Source organism: Mustela erminea, chromosome 19 (genome assembly GCF_009829155.1).
Source record: "Mustela erminea isolate mMusErm1 chromosome 19, mMusErm1.Pri, whole genome shotgun sequence".
In the NCBI taxonomy this organism is placed as follows: Eukaryota; Metazoa; Chordata; class Mammalia; order Carnivora; family Mustelidae; genus Mustela; species Mustela erminea.
Genome location: NC_045632.1, coordinates 56,265,431 through 56,284,600, shown reverse-complemented (window position 1 = coordinate 56,284,600; position 19,170 = coordinate 56,265,431). Strand labels below are relative to the sequence as shown.

General features: G+C 57.1%; 1 protein-coding gene across 4 annotated transcripts in view; it reads right to left on the bottom strand.

Annotated features, from left to right (window-relative positions):
• Positions 1 to 19,170, bottom strand: part of NECAB2 (N-terminal EF-hand calcium binding protein 2) — a 27,875-nt gene extending 8,705 nt beyond the window's left edge. For all 4 annotated transcript variants that reach the window (XM_032323183.1, XM_032323186.1, XM_032323182.1 and 1 more), the window contains exons 1-5: positions 18,932 to 19,170; positions 16,480 to 16,504; positions 12,465 to 12,573; positions 10,624 to 10,649; positions 10,380 to 10,477 (exon numbers count right to left, since the gene is read on the bottom strand). In XM_032323183.1, the coding sequence (XP_032179074.1) occupies positions 10,380 to 10,477; positions 10,624 to 10,649; positions 12,465 to 12,573; positions 16,480 to 16,504; positions 18,932 to 19,165 (492 nt within the window). In that variant the 5' untranslated portion in view covers positions 19,166 to 19,170. The remainder of the gene's footprint in view (positions 1 to 10,379; positions 10,478 to 10,623; positions 10,650 to 12,464; positions 12,574 to 16,479; positions 16,505 to 18,931) is intronic.

Here is a 19,170-nt window from a genome sequence, read left to right as displayed (position 1 = left end):
TGGGGACGGTGGTGGTGGTGACGGTGGTGGTGATAAGAGCACGAGGACAGTGTCGTGAAGGTGACGCTGGTGAGGGCTGGCGGGGACGAGTGTGCTCCCTGGCGGTGGCGTTCCTGATGCCCTTGCGACAGGGAAGAGTAATGCCCGGAGAACACACACAACCCCTCCCCCTCCGTCCTCCGAGGACGATTCCTCGGGCTCCTGGGCCCCCGTGTGCTCCTCAGAGACACGGAAGACGACTCCAGAGCGACCAGAGAGGTTCAACAGGCCCCCCTCAAGGAAAGGCGGGAGACGCCATCCCAGCAGGAGCGGGCAGCAGGGAGTATGGGCGAGCCGGAGACGGAGACTCCGAGGCCACGAGGGGAGCACAGGGGGGAGAGGAGGAGGAGGAGGGTTTCCACAGACTTTGCTCTGTGGCGGGAGACGCAGTCGCCCCTTCTGTCAAGAGCCGGCCGCAAAGACATTTCTCGAGGCTCCGGGATCCAGAGGAGAGCCCCGTGGCTTCAGAAGGCTGACGGTGGGACGGAGAAGGTTCTGGCTCAGCCGGGTCGCTCAAGGATGATAAGAGATCAAAGGGCACCGGGTTGGGGACGCTGGTCCCCAGAACGCGGATGCTGTGGCCTCTCCCGCCTCCTCAGCCAAGACCCACCCTCCGCAGCCAGCTGCCCGCACCGTGGAATTCTGCCCAGTCCCCGCAAGGCCAGGGACGACAGGGCTCTCAAGGACAGCAAATTAAGCCATCTGTCACTCTGACTGCAAATTAATTAGCACTGAGTGCACAAGGGAAGCATGGCTAGAGACAGAGAGGGAAACGGAGGCAGGCGTGGGGAGTGGGGGGAGGCGGGCACACGCAGGGAGGTGTATGGAGGGGGCTGGCCTGTGCCAACACCGGCGACGAGCCCTGACAGAGAATGACTCTGCAGCAGAAGGTGGCTAAGGCTCCGGTCCCCTAAAGCGTTTCGGTGACTGATTACCCTCCCCCACAACGGCGGAAAGCGCTCTCAATCCAGGGATCAGCGGGGCCCCGGCTGAATGAACAGCCAAGAAGATATAATGGGGTAAGAACTTATGTGCAAAGACAGAAAACCCGCTAGAAACCATCAGGCAGAAAAATGAGCTGCAGCAAGTGAGTTAGAAGCACCTAGACCTGTGGCTGAGGTTGCAAAGATCCAGGAGTGGAAGTGACTAGCTGAACTCCAGAAAGACCAGTTATCTTCCCAAGGGGTGAAAATGCTGCCTTTACAGATCTCTCCTCCATCACCAACGCCTCAGCCAAGACACCAAATCCACAGATTCCAGAAGGAAAGGATCAGATCTGGGAATTCTGTACCAGGCGGACACATGACACAGAAATCGGCGTATCTCTGAAATGAGCACTGCTCCAGCCAGTCACGCCTCGAAATTTCCCCTCGAAATACCCAGGGTCAAATCAGAGAAAGAACTCGTGATCCGGGAAGTCGTGAGAAGTGGCAGCAAGTGATGGTCCCATTAAATTTAAAGTTAGAGAGGCCAGGAAATAAAAAGATTCATCATCACTTCATTTTGATCCCCCTGGATTATGTCAATAAAGAGGGCACAAGTATGGTAAAAAATAATCTGAAAACCTAGAACGTCCTTTAATTCCACCAAGAGGTACAGGAAATGTCTTTTATTAGGTAGGTATAAAAGCCGCCAAGGGCACCCACCCAGCGCCTGCTTGCTACATGGCCAGTGAACAATGAAAGCTACAATGTTTCCCTTCCAAATCCCAGTCAACAGCTCGTAAGAGAGCCGACCTGGAGACTGCCCCAGGAAAGAGGAAGAACCTGGGAAGCCTAAGAGTCCAACAGCAGTCAGAGCTGACAGAGTATAACAATAAAAGCAAGTAAAAAGCAGGCGCCTGGGTGGCTCCGTGGGTTGAGCCTCTGCCTTCAGCTCAGGTCATGATCTCAGGGTCCTGGGATCGAGCCCCACATTGGGCTCTCTGCTTGGCAGGGAGCCTGCTTCCCCCTCTATCTCTGCCTGCCTTTCTGCCTGCTTGTGATCTCTGTCTGTCCAATAAATAAATAAAGTCTTTTAAAAGAAATTTAAAAAGAAAGAACGAAAGGAAGAAAGCACCCTGAGTTCCCTCGTATAAGCACACAGTCCCAGACTTGAACTGAGAGCCACATGGAAGCATTTCTGAACCAAAACGGCAGCAGCAGATGAATGACATCAAGCCTGTGCAAAAAAATCCTGCCGCCAAATCTGGTCAGATGAACAGGACGAGTCGTGGTGTCACTCGAGGATGGGATTTAGAGGACACGGTATTCCACAGGTTAGAAGGGTCAGGATAAAACGGCAAAATCTAGCAGAGCAAGGGCAGGGCTCTACTGAACCTTCATGCAAAGGGTGAGAAAGTGGCTATTAGCACGGCCGTGGAGGGGCTCTGGGGGGCTCAGTCGGTTGAGCATCTGTCTTCTGCTTAGGGTCACGATCCCAGGGTCCTGGGAGGGAGTCCCGCATCGTGCTCCCTGCTCAGCAGGGACCCTGCTTCTCCCTCTGCGTGCTGCTCCCCCTGCTTGTGCTTGCTTTCTCTCTCTCACAAATAAGTAAAATCTCAAAAATAAATAAATAAATAGATAGATAAACATGGCAATGGGGTCTCAGAGGGACGCAGCCACTTCCTAAAGCAATTCTGCTTCATGCCCAAGCCCTGGACTGCTCATGTGCTTTGACCCAGTCATTTCAACTTTGATCACCCATCCTGAAGAAATCCTGAAAAATGTGCGTAAATGTTTATGTCCCAAGGTTACAGTATTATTTGTAATAGAAAAACCTGGTAATACTCTAATATGCCCCAAAGAGCAGAACAGTAAGTACATTTAAATATGAATATTTTAAAAGATGCTTCTGGACAGTTTTAATAATGTGGGAAAAGTATTTGCTAAAATATTAGGTGGAAAAAAGGCAAAAAATAAGTTTTCGTGCACAGAACGACATTAAGTATATTGAAGAGTCACAGGGGAACAAAAGAGGCTCAGAGGTAATAAACTAACATGATTAAAAGTGGTGAGGATGGTGTGAGTCAGAAACGATTTGAAATTCTTCTTCATACTTTTCTCTATTTCCTAAATTTTGGACATTAAACCTGTACCATTTATATAATAAAAACATAACAGAAGTCTATATGCATCAAACAACACAGCTAAAAATATAGTAAGGGAACACATTAAAAATACATAGATTAAATCATTCAGCGGGACAAATTAGCTCATCACGGTCTCAGAGGACAGATAAATTGGACAATAAGAACCAGGAATGGAGGGGTGCCTGGGGGGCTCAGTGGGTTAAGCCTCTGCCTTTGGCTCAGGTCATGATCTCAGGATCCTCGGATCGAGCCCCACATAGGGCTCTCTGCTCAGCGGGGAGCCTGCTTCCCCCGCACTCTCTGCCTGCTTCTCTGCCTACTTGTGATCTATCAAATAAATAAAATCTTAAAAAAAAAGAAAAAGAAAAAGAAACAGGAATGGAACGAGTATTGTCAGGAAAGTGTGAAAGTTCACATTGGACAAGAAAGCTTCTTACTGGGTCTCCTGTCTAGTTCCTCTGTGCTAAGTCTTCCTCTGTTTTAGAGTGACTCTTAAAACTGTAGAACGTAGAATAGAGATGATACTGCAAAGAATTCTCATCTACAGAAGCACACATGAATTCTGTCTGGCAGAGTGCAAGGGACTGTCACTGTCACAGGGGACAGGGGCCAACTCTGCCTTTATTCACAAAGTCATTCCAGAATTCCTGGTCATTTCTCTACATGGTGTGTGTTCTCTGAATTTTCCTTTGAGCTAGCTGTGACCTCTTAACAGGTTCTCACCTTAATGCCTGAGTCCCTTCAATATTCATACTAATGATACAGAAAGTAGGAAGCTAAGACGAGTAACAAAAATAATTCTTAATTTTGATTATTCACAGTCCCTACTTTGAAGTAGTTCAAAATTAAATCATGAGTACCTTTTTAATTAAATAGAGACAACACGGTAAATAATATACAGATTTGGTATGAAAAACTGTATATGCAACCCAAGTAATTGTAAATGAGAGATGTGAATTCTGTATTTCTGAGATTAAAATTATTGAAGAAAATTCCTATCTGGAGACAAAAAAAAAAAAAAAAAAAAATAAGCCTTATGGCTTTAAGTGATTTTCTCAACTTTGAAACCAAAGCTTAAGGAGTGACTGGTGAGGGGAGGCCTGGGTGGCTCAGCGGTTAAGCGTCTGTCCTTAGCTCAGGTCATGTGCCCCGGATCCTGGGATCGAGTCCAGAGCCCGGCTCCTTGCTCAGCGGAGAGCCTGCTTCTCCCTCTCCCTTTCTCCCTGCTCATTCAGTCTCTGTCACTCTCAAATAAATAAATAATATTTAAAAAAAAAAAAAAAAAGGAGGGGCGCCTGGGTGGCTCAGTGGGTTAAGCCTCTGCCTTCGGCTCAGATCATGGTCGTGGGGTCCTGGGATCAAGCCCCGCATCGGGCTCTCTGCTCAGCGGGGAGCCTGCTTCCTCCTCTCTCTCTGCCTGCCTCTCTGCCTACTTGTGATCTCTGTCAAATAAATAAATAAAATCTTTAAAAAAAAAAAAAAAGGAGTGGCGCGGTGATGTTATTAGCATCTCTAATATAAATAAAAATCTTGGGGTTGGCCAAAACGAGGGACTGCATATGCATTTTTCATTTGTACGAGAGACACGGTTCCCCTCTTTGCAACGAGTCTTAGGAATACACATGTCCTAACACAGAAGGCACAGCCATTTTCCGATTTCCCGTTCTGGAAAGGGTGACCCCGTCTTCCACTTGAGCACCCACGAGGTCATTATCAAAACAGCTCAAGCACCGTATCACCTGGAAATCACACGGTGTGAGCGCGGCAGGGAAACCGGGGCTGCTCACTTCCATCCCCGCACGGTGACCGCACGGGGGAGCCCGGGATGAGCAGGGATGCGGCAGAGGTCCGGGGACAGTCAGCGAGGAGGTGCCGCCCCACGAGAGAATCCTGAATCCCGAGAATCCCAGCTGCAGGGAAAACACCCAAGGTCAAGGTTTAAGACGCCCAGCGGATTGTCAGAAGAACGGAAGCCCTGCTCTTCCCACGTGGAAAAGAGCCGTGACCGCCAGCCTGCGGACACAGGACGGACGAGAGAAGCCTGGAAACCGTAGCTACAGCAGGAACCGTAGCGGGAAGTGGAAAGACATGCGTCGAGGGGCTGGGCATCTGGGGCAAAGCTGGGGGCGCCGGGGTGGCCCAGATAGTTGAGAGTCTGACTCTTGATTTTGGCTCAGGTCGTGATCTCAGGGGTGTGGGATCGGGAAGGAGCCCCAAGTCAGGCTCTGTGCTCCGTGGGGAGTTTGCTGGAGTTTCTCTTTCCTTCTCCCTCTGCCCCTCCCCCACTGGTTCCTCACATGCTCTCCTTCTAAAATAACTAATAAAATGTTTAAAAAAAGCAAACAGGTAAAACTGGCAAACAGAAGTTTTTAAAACGTAGCCCAACAGGACAAACATTAAAATAAGACTAGAGCTACAGAAGCATAGGTGTTGTTGAATTCAATCTCCATCAAGTTCCTGTTTGGGGTCAAAGAAGATTTTAGATTTTTTTTTTTTAAATCATCAACATGATATGATACTTTATGTGGAAAACCCAAAAGACTCCCCTCAAATCTGCTAGAACTCATATAGGAATTCAGTAAAGTGTCAGGATATAAAATCAATACACAGAATCAGTTGCATTTCTATACACCAACAAGACAGAAGAAAGAGAAATTAAGCAATTGATCCCATTTACAAATGCACCCAAAACCATAAGATACTTAGGAATAAACCTAACCAAAGATGCAAAGAACCTGTACTCAGAAAACTATAAAGTACTCATGAAAGAAACTGAGGAAGACACAAAGAAATGGAAACATGTTCCATGCTCACGGATTGGAGGAACAAATATTTTGAAAATGTCTCTGCTCTCTAAAGCAATCTACACATTTAATGCCATTCCTATAAAAATATCATCAATTTTTTTCAAAGAAATGGAACCAATAATCCTAAAATTTATATGGAACCAGAAAAGACCCGAATAGCCAGAGGAATGTTGAAAAAGAAAGCCAAAGTTGGTGGCATCACAATTCCAGACATCAAGCTCTATTACAAAGCTGTCATCATCAAGACAGTATGGTACTGGCACAAAAACAGACACATAGATCAATGGAACAGAATAGAGAGCCCAGAAATAGACCCTCAACTCTATGGTCAACTAATCTTCGACAAGGCAGGAAAGAATGTCCAATGGAAAAAAAGTCTCTTCAACAAATGGTGTTGGGAAAATTGGACAGCCACATGCAGAAGAACGGAACTGGACCATTTCCTTACACCACACATAAAAATAGACTCAAAATGGATGAAAGACCTTAATGTGAGACAGGAATCCATCAAAATCCTTGAGAAGAACACAGGCAGCAACCTCTTCGACCTCAGCTGCAGCAACTTCTTCCTAGAAACATCGCCAAAGGCAAGGGAAGCAAGGGCAAAAATGAACTATTGGGACTTCATCAAGATCAAAAGCTTTTGCACAGCAAAGGAAACAGTTAACAAAATCAAAAGACAACTGAATGAATGGGAGAAGATATTTGCAAATGACATATCAAATAAAGGGCTAATATCCAAAATCTCTAAAGAACTTCTCAAACTCTGGGGCACCTGGGTGGCTCAGTGGGTTAAAGCCTCTGCCTTTGGCTCGGGTTATGATCTCAGGGTCCTGGGATCGAGACCCGCATCGGGCTCTCTGCTCAGCGGGGAGCCTGCTTCCCCTTCTCTCTCTGCTTGCCTCTCTGCCTACTTGTGATCTCTGTCTGTCAATTAAGTAAATAAAATCTTAAAAAAAAAAAAAAGAGTTAAAAAAAAAAAGAACTTCTCAAACTCAACACCCAAAGAACAAATAATCAAGAAATGGGCAGAGGACATGAACAGACATTTCTGCAAAGACGACATCCAGATGGCCAACAGACATGAAAAAGTGCTCCATATCACTCAGCATCAGGGAAATGCAAATCAAAACCACAGTGAGATACTACCTCACACGAGTCAGAATGGCTAAAATTAACAAGTCAGGAAATAGAAGTTGGCGAGGATGCGGAGAAAGGGGAACCCTCCTACTCTGTTGGTGGGAATGCAAGCTGGTTTGGCCGCTCTAGAGAACAGCATGGAGGTTCCTCAAGAAGTTGAAAATAGAGCTATCCTATGACCTAGCAATCTCACTACTGGGTATTTACCCTAAAGATACAAACGTAGTGATCCGAAGGGGCACGTGCACCCGAATGTTTACAGCAGCAATGTCCACAATAGCCAAACTATGGAAAGAACCTAGATGTCCATCAACAGATGAATGGATAAAGAAGATGTGGTATATATACACAAATGGAATACTATGCAGCCATCAAAAGAAACGAAATCTTGCCATTTGCAACGACATGGATGGAACTAGAGGGTATTCTGCTGAGCGAAATAAGTCCATCAGAGAAAGATAATTATCATATGATCTCCCTGATATGAGGAATTTGAGAGGCAGAGTTGGGGGTTTGAGGGATAGGGAGGGAAAAAAAGAAACAAGATGGGATCGGGAGGGAGACAAACCATGAGAGACTCTTAATCTCAGGAAACAAACTTAGGGTTGCTGGGGGTTGGGGAGTGAGGGATGGGGTGACTGGGTGGTGGACACTGGGGACGGTGAGTGCTGTGAACTGTGTAAGACTGATGATTTGCAGACCTGTACCCCTGAAGCAAATAATACATTGTATGTTAATAAAAAAAACCATCAACATACTATGCATGACTGATCGCGAAGCTGAATGTGTCCATGACAGTTTTATTTGAAACGGCACTTAAAGGGACACAAAAAGTCAAATGTTTCACTGGAACCAGGATGACCTCAAAGATCTATGAATATACTCCCCCCTCCCCTCCCCCGAGGTGGACCTTGACCCCAGCTTCCTGGATAAGTTCCTTCTATTTTTGAATAAAAAAAGGATTCCGTGGTGGAGAAGCGGATTCACACACAGCAAGATCTTCCAAACCCACAATTCATCCCCAAATCAACGTCCAGCCGCTATTTCCAAGGGAGACCAAGCGAGAGCTCAGCGCTGTGACGGAGGGTCCGGGCGCCCGCCGGGGTTTCTCCCAGGGAGTGAAGGAATGTTCCGCAGAAGACACTCCAAGAATAGAATCCACCCCGCCAAGAGCTGAAGGAGACTCACGCCATCCGAAGGAAATTTAAAAGACTCACTACGACCTCCTAAGACGAAATGTAATGAAGGGAAGGCAAAAAATATATATATATATTTTAACAGACTGAAGAGGTTTCTAAAAATAGAGCTGGTATTAATATTGTCATTAGTGGAGAAATACTGGAGAAACACACTTGAAAATCATGAGCCACAAGAGGAAGCCTGACGCGGCGGCTGAATCTGGGGGAAGGAAAGGCAGCAGGACGCACCCCAGAAATCAGAGGGCCGCGCGCGATCAGGAACCGAGAAGCCAAGTGCACCGGGTCCTGGCTCACGCTGGGACCCCGCAGGCCCGGAAGCCAGTGGTCCACACGGATCGACATGGATGCAGGGGAAGCATCCCAGAGGACCACGAGCTGCACGGCCATCAGCAAAAATTGGTTCAAAAACCAGCCGGAAAAAGAAATGCCGCTGCTCCTGCCGACACCAGCCGTCACGGGTCCCGCTGGAAACGCCCAGAAGGCCACCCCGAGCATCCCGTGCGCCTGGCTTCCCAGTACAGACTCTCAAGAACCGGTCTAAGTCCTACTGGTAGATGCTTGAGTCCTCTCCCTGACGGAGACTGAGGCCCCCCAGCAGAGTGATGGGCAGACCCAGAAGGACACCCAGAAGCACCTGGGTGACACCTGAGACGGCCTCGCCGGGGCGGGGGGGCGGCTCCATCCCCGAGGGGTCCTGGGGGGGGGGGGGGAACGAGTGGGGCGCGTCTCCCGGCCCATCAGGCGCGGAGCTGGGCAGCTACCCCGGGTCCCGGCCAGGATCCCAGGGTCTGGGCTCTCTCCACGCTCCCCTGCAAACCCACTGCCCACCCACGACGTTCAGAACGTCCACCCCAAATCCAGGCGACGACAGGCAGCGGCTCCTACACGGTCTTTACGACAGGCTCTGAGACCCAGACTCAGACGGCGGACGGGAGGAAAGGCGCGCGCCGTGGGTACATGGAGGCTCAGGACCAGGCCCGGCTTTTCTGAGAGCGGAAGCAAGGGATTCTCCGAGAGACGCGGCGCAGTAACCGAGAACCACTGGGGAATAACGTACAGAATTCGTCTTGCTTCTGTCCGGGCAGACAACAGGAGCCTTCACGCTAGGACAGTCACCTCTGCTCTGGGCCGGGCCCCGTGCTAAGCGGCGGGGAGACCTTACTTCATTCAATCCCCTGAAGGCTGAAGGTGAACACTGCATTCCACAGATGGAGAAACTGAGGCTCAGGGCCGTGCTCCGTACCTCCTGCCGGGTCCCTGCCTCAGCAGCCCCCTCACTGAGCCCGCAGCTACGGCCATCTGGCGGACTCTGCAGGGTTCCCTCTTCAGAGCCCGTTTGCAGAGCTAGGAGATGGGACTGGTGACCGTGTGACCGTGGCCACCCCAGGGCTGGCCAGCGCGGGTCCTCGGCAAGCCCAGGGCACCCCTTCTCTGATGCCTGCCCTTCCAGTAGCCCCCGGCCCAGTGGGGTGCAGACCCCGAGGCTGGCGGACGGGCTGCTTCTGCCCCTGAGCTTCAACAGAGATGGCACGACGCCCAGCCCCCAACCCGGCCCCCGCTCCCTGCCTCCTGTCCTCCTCCGGGGCACTCGAGCAGGTGACAGCACTGGGGGCAGAGCTGCTGGAGAGACCACCCTCCGGGACATGCAGGGGTCCCTGCACCAGGCTTGCTCCCAACACTCCGAGCGGTCCTGCCGCCCAGACAGGGTGCTCACACCGGACACTGTGCAAGCCCTCAGCCAAGCGCAGACACAGGCACCTGTGCCTTTCCCTCCCCTGCCGTCCCATAACCCCGCTGCAGGAGGGCGCGAGACTTTCGGGTCCCTCTCCCGTCCGAGGGCGCTGGAGGGCTCGGGGAGGCCACAGCTCCCTTTCTAGCGCCGCGTGCCCAGACCACGCGCAACTCCAGGAAACGGCCTCACGCTCCACACCAGACACCGCAGCAGGGGGCCGTGCACCACGCAAGCCACCCGCCTCCACCAGCGCCCTCGGGAGCCCCCAGGAAAGCCCACCCCAGAGCCAGACCCACCCAGCGCTCAGCATCCCAAGTCCAGGCCCCTCGGCTGAGGATGCTCTGGAGGAAATCCCAGACCCGGAGCCCCAGGAGCCACCCACACCCCATGACCTTCTTGGTGTAGCCCATCGCCTTCAGGACAGAGTGGTTCAAGGTCTCCAAGGAGGCCAAGACGTCCTCATAATCGCCCATGTGGTCCACAAAGTAATCTGAGGGAAGGCAAAGCAAAAGTCAGGGGCAGAGGAGGAGGACCCCACCTCGCGGGGCTTCCCGCGCCTCCCACCTGTGCCCTCAGGGCTCCCCCAAGTCCCACCCCACCAGCCCAGTCCTGGTCCCTGCAGAGCGGGGCACCTACCACATAGCTCCTTGGTGTCCACGTGGCTGCAGAGAGAAGGAGGGAGACTCAGGTCAGGCCCGTCCCCATCCCCTCCGCCCTACTCCTCCGCAGCGTGCATGGCCCCCGGCTGCCTGCGGTGCCTCGTCCGTCATCGCCCACGCAGGCCCCGCGAGCCCTGCTTCACGCGTGAGGTCAAGGACCCTTCCCTCCCAAGGACAGAGCAGGGAACTCTACCCCCCCGGCCCCCCGCAACTCTTCTGACCCCACCCCCGCTCGCTTCCCCTCCCCCACTCTGCTGCCCATGTCAGGAGCGTATGGGACACGGACCGGACTGGGCCTCGGCCAGGGGCTGGGAGAAGGGAGAGAATGGGACAGAGACAGGGGGGCCCATAACTAGTATGGGCCTCCCCCAGGGCATGCCTGCCTGCCGGGTCCTGGGGCTCTCGGGAGTCCTGGGACAGCCCTCCGTGTCCCCACCCTTACCCTGGGGTCCCGCATCCCCATGCCTACAGCGCGGAGAGGGCTATGTCCTTCCTCGGAGACTAAGCCCCAGAATGCCACCCGCGCTGGGGAAGGTGCAGGCAGCAGCCTCCGAACGGAGACGCAGTGGTGGGCCGTGCTGGGGGCACAGGCCAAGGGACCCTTTCCAGGCCCCGGTTCCCTCACTGAGAGAGGAGGAACTGCCCTGGCTGGAGAGCTCCTGGCATCCCAGTTCCGTAAGATGCATCTGGGAGAAGGCTCCTACGGCCAAAGAAATCTAGCTTCAAGGCTCTGGAAGCCCTGTCTTGGAGATTCCTCCAATTCACATCCCATATTAAATGTTCTGACAAGTCCTGCAGAGAGGAAGCCTCTTTAACTGTACTCAGCTGAGGATTTCAGCCAAAGCCTCCTTCCCCCTATCCAGCCGGCCCAACACAAAAGGCCCCACGACAATGAGTAAACCAGAAGCCACCTACAGACCCCTTTCAAAGCTCCCCGGGGGACTGCAGGAAGTGCTCAGAAACTGCCATCTGTTTGCAGAAACCAAGCCCTTCACCGAGGGCTGCAGCAGGAAGCTGTTTCCAGTGGCCTTTCCCAGATAAGGACACCTGCCCACCCTGGTCCCCAGCCTATGCCTCCCAGGACACTTGCAGCCCCAACCTCTGGTCCAGGTCACCACGGTGCCAGGTCCCCTGCAGGCATGCCTGGTGGCTGCTCCTTGTGTGGGATACCTCCAGCCTGTCCCAGGGGACCCCGGCTCAGCAAACCTGCTCTTTCCCAGGGAAAGAGTGAGTTGGTGAGGTCGGGATGAGCAGAACGTACACTTTGCACTTGACTTAGGGATGGGTCAGGCCAGAGGTTTTGGCTGGTTCTGAGATGCAAGTTCGGGGGGTTATGACGGGATTTACGAGGTGGAGAGGAGCTCAAGTCAGAACTACGACTGGTACCTGGTCAGTTTGGTTTAAGACAGGACCAGTGAAGATCAAGGTCACAGAGGTCCCCTTGGGACTGGGGACGAGCACGAGGTGCCCGGGTCAGAACCAGGCTGAGTTAGCAGGAGGTGGAGGTCACTGCCAATGTCCCCTTTTCGTTACCGTGTGGGCACGCTGTAGCGTCGAGGGTCTGTTCCTTCTTAGCCACGTGTGCCCAGGACAGACAAACCGGCCAATGCAACGTCCCTGTGCCCACACCCCGGTGGCCCCAGCCAGCGGGGGCCACCAGACCTGACCTGTGGGTCGGCAGGTGCGGGGATGTTTCGGGTCTCCTGCCCCTCCAGGGGAGTGGAACACAGAGACTGACTGCCCCGCCAGGAAGGAAGACGGGTCCCCCCCAGACCCACGGGAGGCCGCCCCAGCCCGGCAGCGGGAGGCCTGGCTCACTTGGTGTTGTCGGAGTCAATCGTGTGGAAGAGGCCCTCCAGCTCCTTCTCGTCGAGGACGCCATCTGCAAAGAAGAGCTGGAACTCCTCCAGCGACAGCTTCCCGTCGTCTGCAGGGGAGGGAGGAGAGGGGGCCGCTGGTGTCTGAGAGATAAGACAGCCCGAGGCTGACGATCCCCCAATCTACAGATTAGCTCCCGCCGGAGAACCTCCGCCGCCCAGCGAACAGCCAGATGAACTAGTCAACTCCAGGACCCCGAGATCATGACCCGAGCTAAAATCAAGAGTCAGACTCTTAACCGACAGAACCACCCATGCTCCCATTCCTGTATTGTAAAGGCCCGGGACGATCTCTCTTTGCTCCCACAAACTCTGCAGGGGCTCAGAATAGGGCCCAGAAACCAGCTCGGCAGAGGGAGACCCTCGCACCTTGCCTCGGCTTCCCTCCACCTGTCTTCCCTCAGGCCTGCAAGCTTCAGGAGACCCGGAGAGAGGCAGCGAATGCCTGCGCGGGAGGCCGGGACTCCCCGCTTCCCTCTGACTTCCAGGCGCGTTTCCGCGTGACAGAAGGAAATGACTTTGTAGCTTTCAAAAACAAGAGCTCCCCCCGAAACAAACCAGACAAGCCCCACCCCACCCCCCTACACACACACACACACACACAACCATAAAAAGGCCTTCACGCTACCAGCTGTAAACGATGCACGGCCCACGGAGGCTTTCAGTCTGTGAAAAAGAGACTTCCCAAGTTTCCTGAGGCGCCAGAGCTGATACAAACAAGGAGGCCCCGTGCAGAACTGCGGCCAACACGCGGGCCATTCGGTCTTCATGAGACTCCCATTTTCCAGAGCGGTAAACCGAGACCCAGAGCCGCTAAGGGATCCACAGCTGGAGCTAGAGCCTCAGCCAACTGGCCCCCAAGTCCATGCCTCCCCCCAGGCCAGGGGCAGAGTCTCCTGGTGAGAGCCCCCGCCCCCCAAGGGCAAGGCCAGGTCTGCACTGCGGGGGAGGGGAAGCGTGCGGGGATTGACCACTCAAGGCTGCAAGGGTGCGGCCTCGGGGGTGTGGGGGGCGTCTCCCTGCCTCCCCTCCTTCCGCCTGTCCAGGCTCCTCCGTGCCCGCTGCACTCGGGCGGGCAGGCAGGGAGACACCCGCCAGGCCTCCCGGGCACAGACTCCTCCGTTGACATTTACCTTGAATGTCCTGCCACAGCCCTAATGAGCCCAGCTCCACTAATGAGGGAAGGAACAGCTCCTGGCTCCTTCCCTGGGGCCTCTGTACCATCAGAGGAGAGGGCCTGGCACCCCCCTCCCAGCAAGGACGCTGCGCCGGCCGCGGGCAGGTGTCTTCGCTAACGAGCATGAGCTCAGCCTCGTCACCGTGACCTTCCAAATGCCAGGCCTCTGGCTGTGTCCACGTCCCTGGGGAGGAACGCAGTCGGGCGCTGCTGGACACCCCCCGCCACCCTCCCAGGCTTCGTGCCCGGGCTGCGGGCAGACCCCTGACCCTCAGCCTCCGCGCAGGAGCCACGATCGCTCTGTCTCAACAAAGAAGCGTCCCCCCGGGGGCCACCAGCACGGCTGGCCCCGAGCCCCTGGCCCTGGGGTTCCGGACGCTTCTCCCGCGAGACCATAACCCACCCTGCACCTCTGGGCATCACTCCTGCGGGTGCCCGGGGCAGGGCCAGCATCCACCTGTGCGTCCGTCTGCGGCTCTGGCCGCCCCTTCGGGTTCATCCCGGCACCCCCCACCCCGGACGTGCTCTCAGTCCCCGCTGCCCACGCTGCGTCCCAGCCCGGGATCGGCAGTCCCGCCCCTGCATGCTCTGGGCCGCGCTTTGGGCATCGCTAAAAAGAGGGTGATGCTTCTCATCCCAGCAGAAGCGCACTGAAGCCCCGATGAGGTCGAGGAACAGGGGGTGCTGGGTGGCCGCCGGAAGCCCCCCGGGCCGTGAGCTCTCGGGGTAGCGTGGGTAGGAACCAAACACCTGTTGGCAAACCACAGCGTCCACGCCCACGGGTGGCGTCGGAATCACTGTTCCCCATGGCCTGGGCACCCAGACCCGGCAACAGTCCCACCAGGGCCCTCTGAGGGCAGTCCCGGTGTCATCAGGCCCACTTACAGATGGGGAAACTGAGGCCCCAAGCATTTGGTGACCAGCCTGAGGTCACAAGAGCCAAGACTGTGACAGAGAAGGGACTCCACCTCCTCACAGGCCCCGAAGCTCCTCTGGGACCGACATCAAGCCGGTGACGACCCCTCAGTACGGAGACCGGGAAGACCTGAGGCCCCCGGAGGGGGATGGGCTCGGCCTCCATGGGGGCCACGGAGTGATGTCGAGGGACCCCACTGCTGTGCTCACGGGGCGGAAACACGGTCTCCCACGGGCAACAGGAGACTAGGAGGAGACCCCACGTGGGCCTGTAGGGAGGCTGGCGTGCTGAACCCCCACCAGGCAGGTGCACACACACATGGGTCCGCGCACACTCGGGTGTGTCCAGTGGTCATCACAGAAGCAGGGAAGGCCACGCACAGCCACGGCCGCCCGCAGGGAGACCGGCAGCCAGACTCCTGCTGTGCCCCACAGCTGTGCAGAGCCGCACTCGGCAGGGAACAGACCCGTGACCTCGAAGCCTACAGACCTTTGCAAAGACGGACTGTGTGCCCACGGCAGGGACAAGCCCACATTCCTACTAGCCAGGGACTCATAATGGGCGAAGGTGACCACGTGGCCCCAGGCCACGGCACAATGAAGACGCCAGAGAGACACCTGCATCCGGGTCTGGGATTGAGCCCCTCGACCCCCGCTGAACCTCGAAGGCCGTCTGCGCCCAGGTGCCGCAAGCGCTTCTGGAGGTCACTGCAGGGCCCCCACATCCCTATCCATCCCCCCTGCTCCAAATGGAACTGCTGCCGGGAGTCCCGTGTCCCAAGAGGCCTGGGAGGGACCATCATCACCCCAAGGGGCGGGGGATGGAGACCCCTGGGCCCTGGCTTCTAGTCCGGGCCTGTGCAAGGCCCTCCCCCAAGGCCTCTCATTCCACCCCGACACCGTGGAGGGGATGGGTCAGGGAGGGAGGGGGTGCGGGGCCCCGAGCCAGAGCGGCCACCTGCAATTCCAGCCCCCGCGGGACAGGCGCTGGGGCCCGAGGACCCCCTGCTCCCCACCCTTCACACATCTCCCCCTGCACCTCCCCAACAGCCAAGGCTGCAGGCAAGTTAAGAGTAACCGATGAGCCCACTTTAGAGATGGGGAAGCTGAGGCCTGCGGAGGGACTATGGGTTCCCTAAAGCCACGGAGCGTGGTGCTGGCCCTGGGAATAAGGACGAAGGTGTTTATGTGAAGTTGTGCTGCTCCTGGTTGCAGTTGTGAGGCTCAGGTGTCCCTTGGGAAACCTGGTCCTTTTGGAGGCCCCCACCTCCCGCCTATACTGGAAAGACTTTCTAAGAAGCGAGGAGGAGTGCAATGTCACATCCACGGGCCCCGACAGCGTGCTCCTCACGTCGCCGGGGAGGACACCTGACATGGGGAGAAGTCCTGGGGTCGCAGCACAAGCTGGCCTGTCTTCATGCGGCTGGGTGACCCTGAGCGAGTCACTAACCTCTCTGGGCGGCGAGGAAGACATGGGCCAGGGCCTGGAGTGAGGCTGGGGGCCCCCTTAAAGGGTGGTCGCTGGGCACCCCCTCCCTGGGCTGCTCTGGTCCCTCCCAGCGGTCTGAGGGCTGAGGTTCCCCCAAGCACCTACAATACGCAGAACACCCGGGCACCACAGACGCCAACTCCCCGAATCCCTGTGGCACCCCTACTAAGTACGAACCACGGGAATCCCACTGTACAGACAGGGAAACTGAGGCCCGGGCAGAACTGGGTTGTGGCCTTCTGACTTCAGCATCCTGTACTTTGAACCTTTAGGTGCAAGGCTGTTCATGCCCCCACCCGTGGTCCCTTTCCCTGAAGCATCAGGACAGAAAGAGCCAGGGCCTCCTTCAGGGGACAGTCTGGGAGGGAAACTCACCGTTTTTGTCCGCCCGGCGGAAAATCTGCAGGGAAGAGAAGTACAGTCAGCCGGGACCCCAGAGGGGCAGACGCCCTCCAGTGGCATCTGACTCACCCCGGGATCCCACTCCCCGGCGAGTGGGGGGCGGGTGCTGGGAAGCAGAGCAGCCCCTCCCCCAGGAGAAGACCCAGCTGGGATCAGGGCGGGAGGGACGCTCGAGGCAGAGCCCTCCCAGCCGCCCGCGAGGAAGCAGCGCCCACTCTCCTTCTGGGCCGCCAGCCTGCCCACGGCCACACGGCAGCCATGCGCGCACACGTGGACACACAGGCTCACACCCAGCCACACGCTTGCGGGTGTGCCTCCGGAGAGGGCGGTCCACGCGGCCGCACCCACCGAGCTAAGCGCAGTCCCACCCTCGGCATCCGTGGCCCTGGGGACGCAGCCGCTGCGCCCCTCCTGGAACCCCGTCAGTTAGGTCCCAAGAGAGATGTCTGCTAAGGAAACCTCGAGGACCAGCTGGGGGCTGGCACTGGATTGTTTTCCGGGTGGGGGAGTGGGTGGAAGCAGGGCCACCCAGAGCTCGGCACCCCAGCTGCAAATGCGAGGTTGTGGCTGCAGGGGGAGGAGCGGGGGGAGCTGACAGCCACCCACCCCTCTAAGCGTGAGCGGAGACCTGGTATTTGCAGGACGAGGTGAGCCGTGCTGGTAAGAAGGAGCAGGGGGAGGCATCACCGCCTCTGACCATCCATCCGACCTCTGGTTCTGGCCCTGGGGCCAAGGACAGATGTCACTCCCCCCGCCAAGCACCTGAGACTGTGACACACTGAAGCCGCAGCTCAGGAAGGCTTCTCAGACATCACCCCCTTCCCTCAGCTGAAATCCTGCTCTGGGGTACCTGGGCAGGAGCCCCCGTGCCTGGGGCGGGGGGGGGGGGGCAAGGACCAGAGCCCTGCCCTTACTCGGAACAGCAAAGTTGCCCCGAGGCCAGGGTCCCACCCCCAGCGGCCCAGGATGGCCACGACAACCAAGCAACAGAAGCAGACCACGTGATGGGGCTCCTGGACTCCGCTCCCCACCCCCACGCACCACTCCGTCTCCCAGATGAAGAAATGGAGGCTCAGAGCCCACACATGCCAGCATGGCGAGGACCCCGGAGCCCGCTGCCTGTACACTTAGGAACGGGAAGAATCTGGACAGGGCTTTTCCCTGAACTACGCTGGGGTCTGGAGAAAGGGTGGCTACGCAAGTGTGTGTGTGTGTGTGTGTGTGTGTGTGCTTGTGCAAGCATGCGCGTGTCCGCAGGCAGCCACAAGCACCCACAGGACAGCTCCCCCTGCCCTGCCCAGCCCCCTCTGCACAGAGCCAGCTGTGGGTTCCAGGAGAGAAAAAGGGAAGGGGAGAGGAGCTCCGCGCCCCCCAAGGATCCCACACGCAGGCACAACTCTCCCCCAGACCCACCGGGTACAGGGCCCTCAGGGGCACAGGCACAACCTGCCGCTGGGCTGTTAGGAGGTGGGGGCGGTGCGGCGAACCAAGCCCCCTGCGCCCCTCCCTGGCTCTACAGAGCAGGTCTCCCACGCCGCCCCCCAGCAGTCCCTCCTGCAGACTCTTCCTCCCACTCCTGGGGAGCGGGTGGGAGGGGGAGGTGGGCTTCCCAGAGGTGGGTGCTGTGGATCAGGGAGGGGATGGGGGGAGGTTTGAGTCGAGGGTACGGAAGGAATGGAGAACAGAGGGAGCTCCTAGTGGAGGTGGGGGCTGGGGGGGAGCCCAGAGGGGTCCGGGCTCAGAGCAGATGGGGGTGGCCCCAGCTCTCCTGAAGGAGAGAAGACACAGGTGGGGAGGGGGCTTCACTGTCACAGAGCGCCCGTGCCTGGGATGCAAAGGGGCTTTGGGGATGAGAAAACCCCGGGCTCCTGGTCTACGACCGGGATGAGAGAAGGGGCACCGGAGCCTGGAAGGGGCGGGGGGTTTCCGAAAAGTACGGATTCAGGCAGGCATCGGGATGGAGAGGAGGGGGCCGGAGGAGGCGGCAGGGGCTCGCGCCCCGACAGGGATGAGGGTACAGGCTGGGGTACAGGGCTGGGGAAAGGGTAAGGATTTAGCCAGCACAAAAGTAGGGGGGCGGTGGCCGGGTCCAAGGACTCCAGGGTCCCGGCTCCAGCTCCGAGAAGGTGGGGATCCCGAGAAATGGACGGAGGGGGTGGGAAGAGCAGGACCGTCGTGGTCCGGGGAGGAGGCTAGACTGGGATGGAGACCGTCTGGAACTCGGAGGGGCTGGGGTCGCGCTCTGGGACGCGGAGGGGCCGGGTGCGGGTCCCGCTCCGGGCCGCCGAGGGGGAAAGGGCCGGGGGTCCCCCGCCCGGGGAGGAGGGGGCCTCGCGGGTCCCGGCGGGGGCGCAGGAGGGCGGCGTCGGGAGCGCCCGGGGGTGGGGGGAGGAGGGGGCTGGGGTCCCGGCCGGCGCGTACTCACGTCCAGGATGACGGCGGTGCCCCCGCGCGGCGAGCAGGGCCCCGGGCCGCGGCCGGGGTCCGCAGCGGGGGCGTCGGGGGCGTCGGGGGCGTCGGGGACCAGCGGCGCCCGGGGCTCGCCCATCCTGGCGCCCACCCAGCGCAGCAGCCCGCCTAGCGCCCGGCCCTGCGGCGGCGGCTCCCGGAGCAGCCTGTGCGCGCCGGCCCTGCACAGGCGCGCCGCCCGCTCGCACATCGCGC